The 20,734-nt window shown below is 39.2% G+C and overlaps 1 protein-coding gene across 12 annotated transcripts; it reads right to left on the bottom strand.

Annotated features, from left to right (window-relative positions):
- Positions 1 to 551: 551 nt before the first annotated feature.
- LOC122969026 (syntaxin-2-like) lies at positions 552 to 5,604 on the bottom strand. 12 transcript variants are annotated; one of them, XM_044334587.1, is made up of 9 exons: positions 5,561 to 5,604; positions 4,951 to 5,022; positions 4,535 to 4,634; positions 4,021 to 4,095; positions 3,558 to 3,631; positions 3,218 to 3,326; positions 1,749 to 1,822; positions 1,462 to 1,599; positions 552 to 1,356 (listed from the first exon to the last, which is right to left on the bottom strand). In XM_044334587.1, exons 1-9 carry the CDS (start codon positions 5,564 to 5,566, stop codon positions 1,150 to 1,152), a joined length of 855 nt encoding a protein of 284 aa, XP_044190522.1. In that variant the 5' UTR covers positions 5,567 to 5,604; the 3' UTR covers positions 552 to 1,149. The 12 variants fall into 12 exon arrangements, with proteins under 12 accessions (XP_044190522.1, XP_044190524.1, XP_044190523.1 ...); XM_044334589.1 differs by having other exon boundaries at positions 5,485 to 5,591; XM_044334588.1 differs by having other exon boundaries at positions 4,951 to 5,019; positions 5,561 to 5,581.
- Positions 5,605 to 20,734: the final 15,130 nt, after the last annotated feature.

The raw sequence follows: 20,734 nt of genomic DNA, 5'->3' as shown, positions 1-20,734 counted from the left end.
GATGGTCTGCTGAGACTAAACTGAGCTTTTTAACCATCTGATTAAATGTTGCAAACAGCAATCAATGTACCATTCCCAAGGCAAAGCATGGTGGTGGCAGCATCATGCTCTGTGGATGTTTCGCTGCAGCAGGCCAGGGTGTGCTAGCGGGGATATAAGGTCAAATAAATGCAGTAAAATATACAGGGAAACCCTGGAGGGAGAGAAGGAAAGGTTTCTGCCAATCCAATCGAAAATGTTTGTGGCTGGGCTTGAAAAAGCCTGCTCATTTACAATCCCCAAGGAACCTGACAGAGGTTGAGCAGCCTTGCACAGAGGAAGGTGGGGGGAAAAAATAGTGTACAGACTTGCAAAGCTGAGTAGAGACCCATCTACACAGACTCATAATTACTGCCAAAGGTGCATCTACTAAATACTTATGGAAAAAATATGTATATTTTGTATTTCATATTTGCAATACATTTAGAACACTGTAGAGATAGATTTTCACTTTGACATTAAAAAACACACACCCCAATGTCATAAAAGAACAAAACATGGAAACTAATAAGTAGTTGAATATTTTTTATTGACACTGTAGGCATAGTCTTACAGTTTATAGTCAGTTCTTTTACAGTATTAGACAATATTATATTGAATTAATAAAACACAGACAGCACATACAGACAACAAAGCACCATAAACAGATCGGCAGGACTGCAGAGATGAGGGACGTTAACTGACCCTGGTTCAGACTTCTAATGTTGTTCTGCCACCTACTGGCCACCAAGGGGAACACTGGCTAATTGTGACAATCAATTCTGTTAGTTTGTGTTAAACAATTTAATTAATGCAATGTAAATGGAGCAATTTTGTGGTTTTAACTATGTCTGAAACCTAAAGTCTCAGGATTTAGAGTCTGTAAACATATGACAAATAAGTTAAAATTATGATTCATTTTTGTGGCTGTGTCCTTGGCAAGATATGGCAGATTTGTATTCAAAATCACTGAAGTTAAAATAACACATTCCTCATTATCCTTTTAGAAACATGGGATTTGAGGGGGCAGACAGACACTGCGCCATAAACCAGATGAAAAGTATTTTTCCATCTGGCTTTGATGTTGATCAGAATGTTTGGTGCAGTTGATGTTAAAACAGCTTCAGGAGCTCAGTCATGGTTTAAGTCTGAGGTGTTTTGATCACTACCAGTTTTAGCAGCTGTTCGCCTCTTGAAGGGTTTGAAGAAACTCGGGAGAGATGCTATCTTGTGTGGGTTTTTCTTGTACGTGACTGCTTTGTTGGTTTCTGCTTTGGACATGTCTACATACTCTGCAGCACTCGTCACATTCTTTTCTATGTTGTTGATCAACTCCCCCTGGTAGAAGAAAAACATGATTGACACCGGTCAGGTTTCATGACATCAGTATATTCCTTTATATGTGTCATCATAAAACATTTCCAAATGAGGCAGCCATCTTACCTGAATCTCCAACAGCATGGCGGTGTCAACAAAAATCTCATGCAGCTCTTTGATGCTTGACTCGAGGCAGATGATGTCCTGATGACGACACTCGATCTCACTCAGAGCACGGCTTGAAGTCTGAGCATCAGCGTTGATCTGTAAAAAGCTTTTTTTTCTTAAATCATTATCTAAATAGCTTCACTACATTCTACCTGCAAGTTTGAGTGATCCATAACAAAAACAAAACTATAGTAGGTATGATTCACTATATTTATGTCTCAAAGCTGAAAGAAATTCCGACTTACATCAGATATGAAAATGGCAAGATTGTCACAATTCAGCATCTCCTCCAACTCTGCGTCTGTGGTCACTTTATCCACTGAACAAGAGACAAACTAGATTCATTGAGTGATTTTCAGTTGATTGTAAAGGGCGTACAGGTTAGTCCATGCTTAAAAATCACAGAAAAAGAAAAAAAAAATCCATTTACTGTAGCAGTCACAATGACTCACAACAAATTGTGTGTTTTGTTCAGTGTTTTTGTAAATGAACGAACTGGAGGCTGTAGAGTGTGCAGCCAAGGCAGAGACAGCATGAAATAACATACATTAATGGCTGTTCACCCCTAGATGGTGTAATTTTACATCTCTGCTCAACTGCTGTGTCACTTTCTCTCAACCATAATCAATTTAAGCATACTGCAGATTTAGACCATCACCTGTGTGAGGCGAAACTGGTAAACGCTACTTTGTAACTATTAAAGTGAAGTAAATACTGAGTAAAATGTGAGTAAAGCTGCTAGGCCTAATAGGACGTGCCTACCAGCTAACTGATGTCATTACTGACATTTTTAACCAATCACCGTCACAGGAGAGTGTTCCCATCTGCTTCAAGACAGCCACCATTGCCCCTGTACCTAAAAAGTCTGCAGTGTCCTGTCTAAATGACTACCAGCCAGTAGCACTCACCCCCATTCTTATGCAGCGCTCTGAAAAACTGCTTTTCCTGCACATCAGATTTACTCAGCACTCACACATCATGAAAATTACGACACCTACATCAGAATGCTGTTTGCTGAGGATGATGAGGTGCCTGCACAGAGCCCAAAGGACTCTAAAACAAGGGCCACCCTAGCCAGAGCATGTATACCCTGCTGCCATCTGGCAAGCGATATAAGAATATCCGTTGCTCCCATGCATCCTCTGCAATTATTCTATATATTCCACCAGATGTGTGAAATTTACACTGACATATTCTGTTATTTTGGTCATTGCATTAATTGCACTACTTTTTTTGCACTGACTTGCATATTACATTTATTTTGCACATATTTAAAAAAAATCATATTATATTATATATACCCACATGCATATTGTCTATATGTGTAGTGTGGTGGGGGCTTCAACTGAATTTCAATGTGTGATCCTGTATTTTATAAAGTTAAAATTAACCTTGAGCGTTGACAACACACCAGCAGGAGGGACCTTTCCTCAGTAGTTCAATAAGTGAACACAGCTGGATTTTCAAAAGAAACATGGACATGGAGTAAGAGGTGTGGATTTATCTCTTCTGAATATGAATGAGAGTTGGTTTAATCCATGTGCACTGTTTTAAATGCAGGGGATTGTATTTATAAAAGCAAAAGAGGCAAAAAAAAAGGAGAATATAAGAGAATATAAAAACTCACTTTTAAGGATTTTGCATGGCGGCTACAGAGTGGGAGGATTGGACATGTGTTTATGTTTTGGTTGCATTTTGTTTTGGCATTACTCACCAATCTCCAGTTGTCTCTGAATTTGTGCTTTGCATTTATCTCTGAAGGAGATCTGTGCCTTATGGTAGCCCCTCATGACTTCAGCAAACCACCGAGTCAAGTGTGAGTGCTGGTGAAAGGTGGGATTTGAAATCAGATTATTGAGCCATAAATTCAAAGGGACCATTTAAACATCAAGCCTTTGTATACAGACCATTGTCAGTAACAATTCTGTTAAGTGTGTAAAGCTTGAAGCCTCTTTGAAATAACTCCTTTAATGTTTTCCAGAGGATACTATAAATTAAAATTTGATCATCTGTATGCATTACCCATCACAAGAAATAAAAAAGTACTGCCAGACCTGGTTCCTCTGAATACGCTGGATCACTGAGGCACCTATGCAGTTGTCATCCACAGGCGAGTTATCCTGCATTGCTGAAATAACACATATGACACATCTAATATGAATAAAAACACAGGATCAAAAACTCATTAATTAAAGCCCAAAGACACCCTTCACAATCTTATGCAGAAAGTTCACAGTATAGGGTGAACGTTGTGTTATTCTGACACTGTGTTTTTACTGATGATCAGTGAAAGAGTGGAGAAGCCTTCCTATTCCCATTTGCAAGTCAAATTCTGTGTCATGAACTATGCTGTTCCACAATTGGAGGAAGTGTGATGTACAGCTGTACGGTTCCTCCTCATAATCTCAAACAATGATGGTACACAGCCATGTCTCTGCACTAATTCCAGGCAAATCAATACATACATTAGCATATTGTGCAAAAATTAAAAAAAAAAAAAAACCTTTCTCCACCCACCTTTTAATTTGGCTCGGACCAAGCTGGCATTCTTCTTGGCCTCATTGTTCAGCAGTTCCAACTCGTCTTTGTATCCTAACAACACACCAAGGTAACTTCATTGAGGGAATGATTTCAACATACTATAAGATATAGAAGCATATTATGTGCATGCTGATTCTGTAAATATATCTGTATGTTCACACTCGTTCAAATCTTGTGGCTAAATTAGTTTTATAATGTTTATATGGTTCTGTATAACATCTAGCCAATCTATTTATAGAACACCTGTTACCCCCCTGTATAAACAGGCACAGGAGTGTTTGTCAAAGGCTGTTTTTGATGCTCTGTTTGTCTTTTCAGTGCTGTGTGCTCTGAAGGAGGAGATAGATCTCTGCAAGCATCAGCACAACAGTGAAGGAATCCAGGTTCTACTTTTCTGTCATTTGAATATGTGTTGAGGTCATGTGGGGAAGCTTTCAATAAAATCTGCACTTGTTAACCATGATGAAGGTGTTTAAGACTCTGTGCTTACTCTTGTCTTGGTTTGAAGAAGAGAGGATGACGCCATGTATTCTCTCCACCTCCTCTGCTTGACAGGAAATTTTTTCAATGAGACTTCTCACCTCCCCCACCTACACACACACACACACACACACACACACACACACACACACACACAGAGTCATGTTTCACTTCACATGACATTACATTGACTTACATTAATTTCCTGGTGACTTATTCTAACCATAACCACCATAATTAATGATTTACAAGACTTCCTTTTGTCTTGTCCACACGACATGACTGTGTATCTTAAACAGATTTACGTCCCCACAACATGAGAAATACCTGGAACACACACACACACACACACACACACACACACTTAGGTGCATTAGATCTCTGGAAATAAAACACTAAAACAGAGACAAGCCGAGAGAAAATTACCGTTTTGAAAAAATCCTCCATGTTGACTTTGCTCTCTGCTGCATCAGTCATGTCATCCTTCTGCTGCTGCTGCTGTTAAAAGAGGGAATTCATTATAAGCTACTTATATGAATACTTACTTAAAAGGCCAACTGTTGCTCCAGATAAACAGTCCTTTGAACGTTTTAACAACTGCAACACTCATATCGACTATATGAAACATCAATTTCAACACGCTCCAGCTGCCACATGCAACACTAGCTGGATCTATTAGCCATTTTCTTTTGCTCAGGCGACTTAATAACTCGAAACACTTGTTGTTAACTACATACATACAACACAGCCGCCCCTCGGGTGATTATAACTTCAAATAACAGTAAGTAGGCCTACATCCTCGATATTTCTGTAACTTTCGTTATTTACGTTAACAGGCTCGACCTCCACCTGCAGTGTGGGCTGAGCCGAGCACACCTGTACAATAAAGAGCGCGGGCACGCAGGCGCGCCTCTGCCAAAAAAGGGCAAACAAAGAGCCAAGTGTACTAGAGGCACTTACGTTAAAGCTGCAGGTAGACGAGCAACAACAACAACTGGAACACCTGTTCGATACCAAGCTGTTCAGACTTGTTTACCTTCATGTAGTCTGCCCGTGTCTGTTCATTGGATGTGGGTTGTTGTAATTATTAGCCTTTCCGAGGGTGGCGCTATAGGCTACCTTCATATTGACCAATACCTTTATCAGTCAGACTAGAATATTTTCTTCCCAGGTTCATAGTCTGTGTTGTTGTCTTCTTTTATTTTAATGCAACATTTCACTTACCGTTCATCCAGTTTGAAAGTTTTTTGAGCGTTGCAGATTTGACAAATTTAGACTACCTGGAGTCCTGCACCTCTAGTATGTGGAAGAACCCATGTGGTAGACATTACATCAATAACTGATTAAACAGGTTATTTGATATGCTTAATCTATGCGAAAACCAGGAAAGTTGGGAAAGGAAGACACACACACAGTCGCCTTTATATATCTATGTACACTTTTTTTTTTACAGTTCAGTGATGTCAATATGCTATAATACACTATACATCAATGCAAGTCAGGTGGATATTATATTATATAGTAATAAGGTGCATGATTGTCCATGGATGTTAGAATTGTCTGAGGGCCCTGCTATTATTCATGCTGGATCTGTCATGTCCAGGACACTTGAATAGAACAGATCTATTGTTAATTTTATTAGTTGTATTTGTTGTTCTTAGTTGTGGACATCTAAAATTGTCCTCACCTGTGTCCATTGATTTTGAAATTGCCAATACACACGCTGAAGAAGGACATCTTGCCGGAAACATCTGTGTGGCAATTAAAAAGTCGATTTGGAGTGCTGTCCTATTCTTTGTTTTTCATTATTAACCACTTTAAGGATCCAGCACCCATCTTTCATGGGTGACTTGAGCATGTTGTATCTTATTTTTTTATAATTTTATTAGTAACACCTGAGCTTTTTCTTGCTATGAAAAGCGAATCATCTGCTGTGAAAAAGAACCGGGCTTTACTTTTGCATCAATAAAGCACCAGCAGGCTTTGATGTGAAGTGCCTTTTTACATCTGGCCAGAGATAACCTATCAAATTTATTTTCTTGCAACTCTGGACTCATTTTCAAATTTTCTTTTGTTGAGCATTGGCCCTGACAAATAGATACGTTAAACTAAATCAGAAACCTCAGTGTGTCCTTTTTCAACAAGGTCCACTGTCTTAAGGATATTTTTGATCTATATTCATTACCACACTGACTTATGATAACCTCTTCATTGTCTAACTAAAACAATAATGACCTCTCCCTTACTCCCTACATGACCAGTGCCAAACCAAGCAGCAGGATTCCTGCCAGCCCTTATTTATGTGATTTATTGTAAACACCCAAGACAACAGACCTTGCTACTCTGCTGTTGCCTGATCCTTTACTGCAAACTCCAAGCCCATAGCACAGTCTGCAGAGGTACAGCTTCATAGCACTATGGTTGTCTGTCTATGCTCTGACTTATGACAAACAGATGCCTCAAACTGACCTTAAGTGCAGTTAAGAAATAAATTGCTCAAGGAGTCACACATTTTCCTTGCCCAATTCAAAGTCATTACATTCTGCTAAAAGCCCACCTGCATTTAAATTCCCATTATACACTGTAAAAATGACAGAAGCTTTGCCCTCTATACGCTGACCCTTTGTACTTTGTCACAGCAGGGTGGTGGAAACAGCTGCAGCCAATAAAATGAAGAAAAAACACAAGACATTTGAATCCGATGCACCGGTTTTGAACTGAAAAGCTGTACATGTACCTGTTCCTATGATAGTATCTTACCTGCTTCCTGCAGTGTCTGTGTCTGTAAAAGTCTTCTTCTGTCTCTTCACAAAGGTGAAAGGGAGTCTATGCTTGGGGAAGTGGGAGGATCACTACATCTGCCACCTCAGACAAAGAACCTGCGGAGAAATAAATAACAGATCTCTCAGAGGCCTACAGGCTATCCTGTTTTGTGTGAGTGACACACAAAGCTTCAGTCTCCAATCAGAAATGTTGGATTTCATAAACAATGCAGTGAGTGCTTGTGGGCATTAAAGTGCCTCTCAGTTTATTGGTGCACAGTAGAATACAAAGAATGTTTTTCTTCATTATCAGTTGTCATGAGAAGAGGTTGAAATGTAGATTTTCAAGAGAAACTCTAATAAATATACTTTGTATGTAAATTACTATGCTATTATGAATACCTATTCATTTACAAAATGTGTCATTTTGATTGTGATAAGTAATTTTAAAGCCACAATCTCATTCTCTCAATGAATGTGGCAAATTTTAAAAGTCATATCTCAGAAGAATCCTGAGGGCAGATGGATCCTCACAGTTATCAGGATGTGGCAGGATGTTTGCTCACTATAACTGGCACGCAATAATCTTGCTGTCAACCACCTGTTCAAAGTCAGCCCTTCATTTCACTATTGTCTATCGTCCTGTCTGAAAGAGTAGTCCAAAAATTTGACCAAAAGTAGAGAAGGTTATGTGATTTTAATAAAAAGCTAAATATATCTCGAGACACATGGTAGCCTGAGTTATATCACCATTTTTATCTCCAGATTTCTGTTTGTATTCATTATAGATGTGTGGCACTTCAGCAGGATGAAGACTTGCCCTCACAGGGGCTCAAACACAGACATTTAACATGAAAAACAACCCTGCACTCACTACACCTCTGTGCTGCCCTTCAGACTCCTCTTCAGTTTTAAACATGTATTATTTATTTAAGAGAAACCTGGAAACATAATCCCCTCTGGTATCTCTGGCATCTAATATAGTTTTGATATTAATGAAGTTGTATTTTATCACCTGATGCATTTCTTTCTTTCTACCACTAGAGGTAGCTTCAACATTAAAAGCTGAGGATATAAAATGGCATTTTCTCTTTTCTGTCTGGCCTTAAAGTATGATAATCAATACCTGAATCAGCACTATAGCAGCACTATAATTCAATTGACTTAGCCCCTAGGCTTTCTTAGAGATCCAATAATGAATAACCAATATTAACTTAATAGAAATATTTTGTGCAATTTCAACAGACTAAGTAGATTCCGCTGTTGCACTGGCAGCAAATCAGGTGGATATTTTCTCCATTACTGAGTCACTAAATGAGACCATACAGTATTTTTGTGAGTATAAGATTGATTTTATACAGTGGTGGTCATATAACACAACACATACTAGAAGGCTCCTTTTACCTTTTATGAGAAAAGGAAGAAGAGGCCCAGGAATAAACTATAGAAACAAAGGAATCTCAAAAATTTGTTTTACATGGTTGCTCGCTATTCTATACGACATTCTCCTACAGTCCCTGGACAGGCAACACCTGCAGTGCCTTGCATGGGTAATTCCGGTTTTGGCTGGTGTCTTGTCCAGACAATAATGAGCTGCTAATTACTTATTAGCAGTCTGTCTGGTCCATACTAAAGCTAAAATGGATGCAGCAGCCAGCTCTTTCTGCCAGCATTCTTGTCGCAGCCTCTATATCCAAAACAATATGACTCTGTGGGATAACAGTGATGGAGGTTAAGATGTTGTAACATGCCATTGTTTTGCAGAGGTTGGTTGGACTCCTTTGCAGAGACAATCTCTAGTGGTGTCACTCTGAATTAGCTCAGTCACTGCAGTGGTTGTCTGTCGTCGAACAGATTTGTTCAAGTGTGTAATAATATATCATTATATATGAATACTGCTATGTTAAACTGGGTTATCAAGCCTTCATTAAGTGTTCATACACCAATTATGCATGCTTCAAAAAATGAGTTATAATTGCTGACAAACATCAATTAAAACTTTTAAAATATCCTTAGATTTTCTTACAACTATATTATGGTCTGTTATTTTGTGTTATAAATCATTTATTAAGTGTTAATATACTGATTATAATTGCTACATGTGGCGAGGTTGAAATAAAGTGTTGAAAACCATGAACTTTTATTAACAATAGCCAGCAGTTGCCCTAAACGGAATTTAACCCCTAAAACTGGGATTTTAAACGCCATGAGCAGTACAGACCCACACTTTTTCCTGTTAAGTTTTCAATATAAATCAATAATGCATGCTTGCTGGCAGGCTCAGCAGTGCTTAGCAGTGATTTCGCGGACTGGTACACCCAGGAGTAGGCAGGCAGGCAGGCAGCGGGGAAGCAATTTTGCTACATTGCTGCTGATGACTCCCTGGTGACGCAGCGGTAGGACACCAGTGGGGGGAAAGTCCAGGTGTAATATGTGTCAGGCTACTATTCCGTGTAATCTTGTCAAAACAGTGATGACTAGAATTGAAACATGAGAATTACACGAAGGTAACAATCCCCTGGCATTAAAATATTGTGATATTGTGGGTATATCACTGGATTATGTATGGGATAATAAATCTATCTATCTATCTATCTATCTATCTATCTATCTATCTATCTATCTATCTATCTATCTATCTATCTATCTATCTATCTATCTCACTCACTGACTCTCTCACACACACACAGGCAAGCATACATAATTTAATATATACACACCTCTGTTGCTACTACTCCTGGCACCTGCTACCTCCTGTCTCCTTTTTACTATTTTTAAATCAGAAATTTCATTATCTATTAAAATGCCATCACAAGACGTATGTGGTGCTTTTGTCCATGGCAGAAGTTAACTGTACAGTGAACGTAAGCCCATACACATGAACCATCTAATTAACCAGGCAAGCAGTGAAAGCCAGCTTAATAGTGTTTTCATTTCATGATTAAAAGCTGGATCTGATATAATCATGTAATGCTCAGTAGGTGGAGGACAGCACTAACAGTACCAGAGTGATTCGTATTGGGCCAATTCAACAACACAGCTTTCACCAAGGCTTCACAGCAAATGAAAAAGTCCATGCTTGTCTTCCAGTGGTAAATATAATAAATCAGGAACGTCCAGAGTATTCCAGAGTTGCTTGTGATAAGGTGGTGTAATATATGTTTATGTTTTATCCGTTTTATCTCTTGTCTACTTCTGCTTCAGTTATTGACTTCCTATATTTCCCTGAATGACCTCCTGGATCTCACTGAGAACTTGCCCAGTCAGGGGAGCGACAGAATCCAGTTGAGATAAAGCATGTTATGCCACTTAATACAACCTTTTACAGCTGCAATGCATTATGGAAAGAGAATTGGATATATCTGCTTCTTCCATAATGGATTTGTCACTGTGTGATCGTTAAATGTCAGTCAAGAAACATGAAACCATGCTTCTCTGTTTGAAATTATACCACCGAACAACAGCTGGAAAATAAATAAGGTAATTTTCATCAATTTTGCCTGATTAGGTCCCAGTATTTTTTTTAACAGTGGTGAATATAATGAACAATTTATTCCTTGTGAATTTAATCACTTATGTTTTATTAACAGGTTATCAGTCACATCATATGAACTCTTTAATTGTCTATAAATTATGATTTAATATATAATTAATTACTCAGTGGTAATTAATTATTTTAATAGTCATTTCACTGACTGTTTCATCTCGGCTTTGCCTACTAGGAAAATTTGAGAAATACACTTTTAGGTGAATGTGGGAGGAAGGGAGGAGGGAAATGTGTTCTCAAATTTCTAGAGGTAATTGCTTTATCTTGTCTTACACGTTTAGCACAGTAGATTCTCCAAATAGCTCAGTCATATAACATGTTTTGAGAGAGTATTCACATACGCTAATTACTTATGTATTAGGCTACTCATCACTAAATGTGGAGGGGGATGCTAACTTTAACATCATTAATAGAGGAAAACATGTTATATAACAGACTTTTTACACATTACTGGGAGTCACATTTTTAACTCTTTTGGTAGAGGCTAACTGCTTCCCCATCAAGCAGCAACCTCCGGGGCTGAAAAATGAAGCCAAAACTGCAGTTCCTCGAATGGCCACTTGAGGCTGGCTCAAAAAGCAAGTCAGTCCCCATAGACCCCCATGTTAAAATGCCCAACTTTACAGCAGAAATAAACATGTTACAGCCTGGTATAAAAATGGTTTTGGTCTCAATAGCTAATTTCCCCTTTCATGACAGCTGTACAGGTAAGTGAATTTTTTTTATAACTCACCTGTTTAAATTTTATTAAGCTGAAAGTTATGCATAATTTAAGACATAGCCACTTTGAGTGACAGGTTGCTAGCTGCTAGATGGCTTGTTTCAGCAACCAGGCTTCATTCAGCCCACCTCAGCTCCACCTCTTTGCACATTTTGGATTAGCCGGGAGTTTGGTGGAGTCAGGCACTGCCAAGATGGTGAGAGCTGGGGCCGCCCACTTTGAGCTTCAAAACCACTCTTCAGAAACCAATGGGTGACGTCACTGTGGCTATGTCCATATTTTTTTTCAGTCTATTACACAACTTGTGATGAAAAAAATCACTACTCAACACTGTCAGTTATTTATGTAAAAGGGGGGCTTTCACCTACATTAAACTGGACAAAATGCTAATCTCCACTGTCATTCAATACTAACAAATGCATTTTTAAATTTTTGTTATGAGAAAAAATGGCAAACTGCCCCATGCATCACTGTCCATTGTCATCAAACAGAATATTTGTAATTTTGATGGGTGCATGCTGTGTTGGAGAATCACAAGCACGCTACATTTCACTGCACATCCATTATCACTGGATGGCATACAGTAAACAAACTAAACAAAAACTTTGATTGCTCTTAATGCTTAACAGATCTACCCTTGGGAGTCCTTCAGAGGAGCACAGCAATGTTCATTAACTTCTCTGTCACTCTTGTAATTGTGTGGTTTGTGGATTAAATTGTGTGCACGGCAGGGCACAAAATCACTGACACGAAGGAGATTGAGGTTGTATAGACACACAAATGGACACACACATGCAAGTGAGAAGTTATTGTTCTGGACACATAAAACAAACAAACAAACAAACAAACAAACAAACAAACAACAGCTAAGACAACGGTGACTCTAGTTTAACCCAAAAAATCTCTGTCATTCCTTCAGGCCATGTCCATCACCTCATACAGATAGACAATGCTACCAACAACTCCTCTCTCGTCTCCTCTCATCTTAACTGAAGACCTCTTCAAGCTGAATAGAAAACACTGCTGCTCATTCAGCCAAGATGCATTATAGGACCAGTTTTATTCAGACACAGCAGAGTCCTCTCAGCTGAAAAAGGGAAATTACTCTGTGATCCTGCTTATGCAGTTTACACAAGGTTGCTGACGTAAATCTGCACTAACCAGCTACTCTAAAAATATGCACAATGAAGTCTAAGGTCTAGGCATTACTCATTTCCTGTTAAAGGAGATATGCAGTCTAGATTACAAAAGTGAGGCCACCTCACAAGGTCTCTGTATTCGTTCCTATGTGATGTGAATGTCAAATGAGCTACAAGTATACAGTCAAATCTACCCTGTGATACTGTGTATGGAAAAATAAATCAGTAAAATGTTACACTGGCCTGAGTCTCCCAGTGCTGCTCATGGAAAAGGCAGATTGATATCAACAGCCATATCATTACCTTTTATAACAAGCTGCCAGCACCGTTTATGTAAATGTCCCATGATTTCATCTTTAGAACAAAACTGCTGAAATTTTGGAGCTTTCATTTTAGTTTTAGCAGGACAATGAAGCTTTTCTTCCATCTGAGTTCACCGTGAAAAGATCTCATATAGTAATTTATCAGAATGTATTGTGGTTGAAGGCTCCAAATGAAGAATAGCGGCAGAGCAAACCTAGAGGAGGGTGATTATGAAGGAGATGAAGGGGAATTGCCTGCCCTAAATTATTTTACAAACATCAAAATGTGACTTTCTCTTGTGCTGTTGCTACTTTGATTAGTTTACACAAGAAAAGCCATTAAGACATCATGAAAGACAAGAATATGATGAATATCAGTGTAATCGAATCACTGATTTAGGAGCCTCCTAGTGTTGCAAATATTCTCTTGTTGAGGCTACAGCCATGCTGATGTGACAGACACCAGGGAGATTTAAACTTTAGAGTACCTTGGAGGACACCTTAACCTTTGTGTGGTGTTTGTGTTTTTGTTACTCACCCAATGTTCGCGGTTCTGGTGGACACACAACATTATTTGGTTTTTAAAACAGTATAGCCATAACAATTTATGTAATAATAAATAATACTTAACAGATGCTGACTTTATCTCAATTACAAGCAATATAGACAGCATATATGGTTAATATTTACCATTTACCTCTGCTAGATCACATTTATTAATAAAAGTGCTATTCATTTTTTGCGATAAAATGTGATTTTTGTAATAAAAATCAATTATAATCAAGACATGGGTGGAATAAATCATGTTTATCTTGAACAAATATAAATGAAACAAGGTTTTCATCACTATTGATTATTGCTTTGAACTGAACAAACTGGAAAGAAAAAAATGACCTATAGTATTTTATGTGAATGATAAAAGAGCAAGATTGAACACATGGTCATGCCAGTCTACACAACACGAGGGACATGAGGTGTTGCAAATGTGTGTCTTGCACTTGATGCATGTATACTGTGCCTTCCTGTCCTTCGTGGGTCCACACACATTGCAGCGCTTCCTTTTGTTGCTACCAGCTGCAACCTAGAATGATGAAACCTTTCAGAAGTTCAAGAATTTCTCACTCACTCACTCACTCACTCACACACACACACACACACACGCACACACACACACACACACACACACACACAGACAAAAGATGGCCGTGATAGCTTTAGCGTCTTCAGCAGGTCTCAGTCTGCTTCCCCTTTTGGGCCTGTTATAACTGCTTTCATCGACTGCTTTACATCTACTTCAAAGTATAAACGTTTGATTTTTCTCCTGCTGCTTGATCTTTTCTGCCAAGTATTTTTCCTGTGCAGAAAATAACTGTTTGCTCCTCGCTATGGATCAGGCCAAGGTTTCCCTACAAACAATCTGGGATGCCATTCAACAGAACAAAGTTGAAATGATGTCTTATTTTGGCTCAAAAATCAAAACCATCCAAACTGGTCTTATCAACATTCAGGGATCTTCATCATCACTGTGTGATGATGAGTCTCGGAGCTTCAACACAGGGTGAGCTCTAATGAAGACAACATCGATGACCTAACAAAATGTGTGCAAACACTCGAAAAAGGAAAATGCCTACCTTAAGGAAAAAGTTGATGACTGAGAACAGAAGTCGGTCATCTAACCTTTGTTTTATTAATGTTCCTGAACAAAGTGAAGGAAGAGACATGATCGAGGAGAACTTTCCCACTGTGCTGGTCATCAAAAGGACTCACCGCTCTCCCACCTTCAGCTCTAGCACTAGATCTGCTCCTAAAGCCATACTGTTTAGGGTCTTACACTTCCAGGACAAAGTGAGGATTTTACATCTGGCCAGGGAGAGAAGGGAGCTCACCTATATGGATGCTCAAGTCCTTATTATTCTGACTTCAGTGCTGCTTTGATCATGAAACGTCAGCAGTTTGATGCTATCAAAAAGAATCTCTGTGCCGCTGATATCAAATACTCCCTCCTGTATCCTTGTACACTGAAAGTGATGGTGGAGGACAAGCCAAAACTGTTCCGCTGTCCCAAGGAAGCTGACATCTTTTTCCAAGACCTCTCCTTCTCCTCCGCATGACAGTATTGTGAGTAGAGCATCCTGCAAGTTGCATCCTAATTGTTTGCTTGACTGATGTTATTTAGTTCTTTTCTTCTGTAACATTGACTTAGTTATTTCAGTAATTTCAGTTTACCTTTATTTTTTATTTTATTTGCAAACAATAACTTTATTGCAAGCTTTATTTTGGTTAGCCTACATGCTACTATGTGATAATGCTATGGTGGATGAGTCAGTGTTTGTCGTGAACGGTGGGGCCAGTGGCGTTAGTTCCGGTCAAGACTGTCATAATGATGTAATGTCGTAGGCTAACCATTGTTGTAAAACCATGGAATACTGAACATTTGCTAACTTCTGCCTCTTGATGTAATGAAATGGCTTGTTTTCTTTTGTTATTTACACTTTCTTGTGAATATCTGAGGCCATGTATACTTTTATATTCATCTAGATATAATCTACATCATTTTTGGATAATTTATTTTACTTGACTTGGAATAAGCAGACCCCTCCGTTTGTGCCCATATGTAGGTTATGTAGCAGTCTGAGCCTGTAGTTATTTGCTCTATTTTAGTTTACCTGCCACTCACTTCTTTTTATGTATTCATGTGTGTATGTGTGTGTGTGTGTGTGTGTGTGTGTGTGTGTGTGTGTGCGTGTGTGTGCACAGACATGTGGTGTATGTCTTTCTGTCTGTCTGTCCTGTTGTTGCTCTTGCTCCCCACCCCCATCACCTTCTTTTTCCTGACTAGATTTTCTGACCTGTTGTTTACATTCTTTCTATAGGCAAAATTTAATTATCTAAAGGTTTTAAGGTTATTTATCTTAATATTAGGAGCCTTGTTTTAAAAATTGATCGCCTCAGAGCCTGGGTTAAGCCACAGATGTAGTCCAGAGTGGATGTATACACAGACAGCTGCAGACACCACAGACGCGTAGTAGCTCTGTTTATGCTACTTTCTGGGGTCTGCTTGGAGGACGCATTCCACACATGCGCAGTAGATTGGCATCTACAGAAAGACAGCATTGTGACCACTCAGAGTGGCACAACAAATTGGAGGTATGCAGATGTCTACACAGAGCCTACACGTATACCCCCTGACAACGAAATTTACGTCACATAAACCCTTGTGGAACCTTGCGTACTCCTGGATGCAGAAGGTATAGTTTCAGCTTTACTCTTTAAAAACACAATATTATCATTATTTCTGAGACATGGCTACATAGTAAAGTCACTGATTATGAAATTAAAATTGTTATCAAAATTGCAGTTTTCTTCTGTATAGAGTTGATAGGGCTTCTAGAGGAGGTGGGGTGGCCACATATGTTGCTGCAAATCTTGTTTCTGAGTGTGTCATTCCTAATGTAGAGCCAGTTAATTTTGAATGTTTTTTCACTAACGTTAATCTTCATGATGTTGATACTACCTATTATTGATTACGCTGACATATTCCATTGAAAAACCTCTGACACTTATCTTAGGCACGTTAATGTTGTAGGTAATTCTCAATGTAGATTTGTTTTGAGATGTCCATAAAGAACTCACCATTGTTTCATGTATGAATCACTTAAGTGGTTGCAGCCTAAATCTAGAAGGCAATTTCAGTGGGTCTGTATGTATATGTTTTATTATTTTGTATATATGTCTAGAAAATGAAATGCTACATCTCAAGGGGCTATCCTTTCAATAAATTCAAATATACAGCATGTCAAACTAGGATAGTCAGATACTTACATATATACAACAATATCACTCACACTTACTTCAAGTACTGCAGTTGGTGGTTCTGTGGGTGGGCGGATGGGACATCCTCCTGAATCCTCTTCACAATGGCTGCGGAGGCTGGGGCTCTTGGGATATATTCTCCTCTGGATCTGTGTTGCCCAGCTCCGTCTCCTCTGGAGCTTCCCTCTGTTCCAGACTGGGTTCAACGCCATCCAGATGACAAAAGCGTTTTACACCAAGATGTAAAATATATTAAAAAATATCACAAGTGGCAAGTGTGAATTACAGCGTGACCTCAAGGCTTTGTCTTGACCCAATGTCACTCAAACCTGTAACCCCTTAAGATGGAAAATTCAATAACAGCAAGCATAGGGTTCTTCTTTTGCAGCAAAAAGGTTGTAGCCAGTCACCAACTTGTCCAAAGTGTCCACCCCTGCTTTTGTGGCATTGTAATACATTATGATTTCGGGTTTCTGATGCTCTTCACCACAGATTCTCCTAACCCCCATGGGACACCAGGTATGTGTCAGCCATGAACACAAACTTAGATGAATTGACGGGCCTGTTCTTTGTAGTCAACAGCTTGGGTGGGAAGTCTGGCTTGTTTTTTTTGTACTGTTCCTACCATCGTCATCTTCCTCTTTAGGAGCTCCTGTTCTAGCTTGTGTAAAGTAAAAAAGTTATCCACAGAGTCACCGCGTCATGTCCAGGACAACTGGCATCCCTTGGCTCTTCTCAGGGGGCTCCTCCATCTGATTTGATGATGAAGCAGCATCATAGGCAGCCCAGATTGTGATTCCATATTTTTCATGTTTAAACGGTATGCATTGTCTGAAGGGGCAGAGGCCCCTAAATGGCATAAGCTGCTTATTAACAGTAACATTGGGTCCGGGATTGTAAAAAAGGGGAAGGCGGTCCACCCACTTGTCCCACACTGACCTGATGGCAGCTAGCTTGTCTCTCTGCCGGCGAGCTGGTCTGGTGTCTCAGGTATTGAAGTGGATAATTCTAAAAACAGTGTGGAAGTTTTCCAGAGACGTTGCATGGAAAAGTTCTCTGCCAGTTTCTGCATTCCACGGGGATTCTGTCAATTTGCAATTGGATCTGAAAACACTAGGAAGGATAAGAACCCCAAAGTATACATGCAAATGTGTTTGGTCCATCTCCTTCTACCTCTCTCCAAACACATGCCTTCCTTCCAAATTAGTGCAGTGAAGAATGATTTTCTGGATGGTGTCTGAGATGAAAAGTTCATAAGAAGACTTTATGTCCTGTATATTAGTAACCAACACCTGTATCGGCCCTGGTTCAATTCCTTGTCACATTGGCAGCCATGTTCAGTTCCCGCAAGACATATTGTAGTTTCAAACACTACAGACAACACATCCTCATAATTAAATGACAGTATCTAAGGTCTAAAATTCAGCCGGCAAAAAAACCCCCTATAGTTACGTTTATGCCATTCAACAGCCATAGTAATGCACTCCAGAATGACCCATAGGACCATAACGCTTTCCAAAACCGTTACAAATCACTGTTAAAAAACAATTTTATGATGTGACAATGCTATGGTCAAGGTCTGGTTACGTTTAGGCACAACCACTCGGTTCATGGTTGGGGTGGGTGTGGGGGGTGGTGATGGGACTAAGCTTGGGACAATAACGCCTATAAAATGGTGGAGAGGGTCATGTTCAATCCATGAAACATGCTGTAATCTAAAGGAATATACACAAATATCAGAATTTGATCCATTCGGTCTGATAACATTTGGAAAGTCTAGAAGAGCTGCATGATTAAATTATTTTATCCCCATTCAAGTTAGCAGAGGGCTAACCAGAAGTTAGCCGCTCTGCCAGCCAGCGTTCTCCAGACAGTGCGAGAAGGTTGCCACCAACACCAGATTTAAAAGCTCCATATACTGTTAAATACAGAGATTTACCAGGTGGTGACAGGTTTAATCAGCATTGTGTGAACTCATTTGAATGTAGCAGACATTCATTTATATGTAAAAGTTCCACACTACAGGTTTAACATAACCCTAAACCCTAAAAGCTAAATTTAAAAGTCACCCTAAAATTAGTGATTGACGTTTAGGGGACTTGCTTTTTTAGTCCCCACAACATGACTGTGTAAACAGATTTACGTCCCCACAACATGAGGAATACCTGGACCACACACACACACACACACACACACACACACACACACACACACACACACACACACAGACACTAACAGCAGGCCCAGGTAGGAGGAAGACAGAGTGAAGGTATGTAGCAAACCTTTTTCTTTCATTTTTACCATGTTTACTTGTTTTCGCCTTCAATTCCCACACTTTTATTTCCCTTCCTCGAACACCATGTGTAATATAACTTCGTAGGATGCACAGTTTGCAGTCAATGACAATATGTTTTTTTTACATGTTCTTCACTGTAAATGAGCCAAGGCCAATGAGTCTCAGGTTGAAAAAATTATTAAATGCATAAGAATAATAATAATAATGATCTTTTAGTAATCATTGAAAACGGGTGTCACAGACCCGAACACCACAAAATAGGGTTAAATGTCAGTAGAAAAGCATCTCTGATTATGAAACATTCTGATGGATATTTGACAATCTCGGGTGCCAGTGCATTTCTACTGAGCAGACAGCATCATATCTGTGCTCACCCATAAAGCATGACTGATCTTTTTTTGAGTTGCTCTTGGAAAAATGAGTGGCTTTAAGCACTCTTGTCTCCATCTGGGGCAAATGATTACAGTAAACCATGAACTGTGGCTCAAGGCTCCTCTGGTATTCAAGACTGACTGACATTGACAAGGCAGGTTCCCAGCAGATGAACCCCATTGACTTCTGGAGGCATCACTGATCACAACCACAACAGAAGTGAAAAGGGAGTAAAAAGGGAATAAAGTTAATAAGAAAAAAGTAAAAAAGACTGGCAATGATAAATGGAGGTGGATAGAAGCCTAAAATATAGTACAAGGTGCTGGAATGTGCAACGTATGATTTTCCTTCAAAGGAAATTATGACAGCTGTAGTATTTGAAGGAAAGTCATGAACACATTTATTATATTGTATAATACAAGTTTGAAGTGATATCTTTTTGACCAGTAGTTCACAAAGAAAAAATGATATTCAGGGAATTCAAAGATGTTCAATTTAACTCTCAGTGGAGAGATGACCTGAACTCTAGATGGCAGTCTTGTGCTCCTCTGATGTAAAGCAGTTCTGTTTTCTGCCAGTAAGTGTACCAAAGCTGGAGTTTAACCAACACTAATTACTGTAATTGCAATTGTTTACTTTTGTTATGTGATGCTGATTGAAACAGTTTGCCTCACTTTCAAAACCCCATCATGATCTTATTGTCTTCAGGGTTCAAATCACTCCCAGAGCTTTCTGTGGAATGTTAAACATGTTGGATCAGGTCAGTCTGAATGCAGTCTGGTAAGGTGGCTGTGTCTAGGATTACTGTCAAAGCAGCTAGCCTTACATAGTTGTATGGCCAGAAAGAACACCCGAAGTGTTTCTTTAATGAGGGGTTATTTAGGATGGAGTTGATTTTGGTTTCCATCCTACTCACTGCTATTTCCTCTTGGTGAGGATTACGCTGTAATGTTGCTTCGTGATATTAATCCATATTTAGCTCCCCCACCTTTTGGCTTGAGTACCCCTTAAAATGAAATAATATCTACTGTACCTACTGTATGGCAGTACTGTATGTGTCTGTGTCAGCTGTGAGCAGTTCAACAAAAACTGATTTTCCATTCTCAAACTGTTTCATTTCAATAATTATCAGAGGAAGAGAAAAATGAGGTATTAGAGAAAGTTTGTGTAGCAGAAGTATGTTTTTGGTTCTTTCCTACTGTGTTAATGATCTTGCACTCCCAATATTGCCAATACATGGTTGGTCCATAAACCCCAG

Source organism: Thunnus albacares, chromosome 18 (genome assembly GCF_914725855.1).
Source record: "Thunnus albacares chromosome 18, fThuAlb1.1, whole genome shotgun sequence".
Lineage (NCBI taxonomy): Eukaryota > Metazoa > Chordata > Actinopteri > Scombriformes > Scombridae > Thunnus > Thunnus albacares.
The sequence above is the reverse complement of the archived record's forward strand: the minus strand, read 5'-3'. Positions and strand labels throughout refer to the sequence as shown.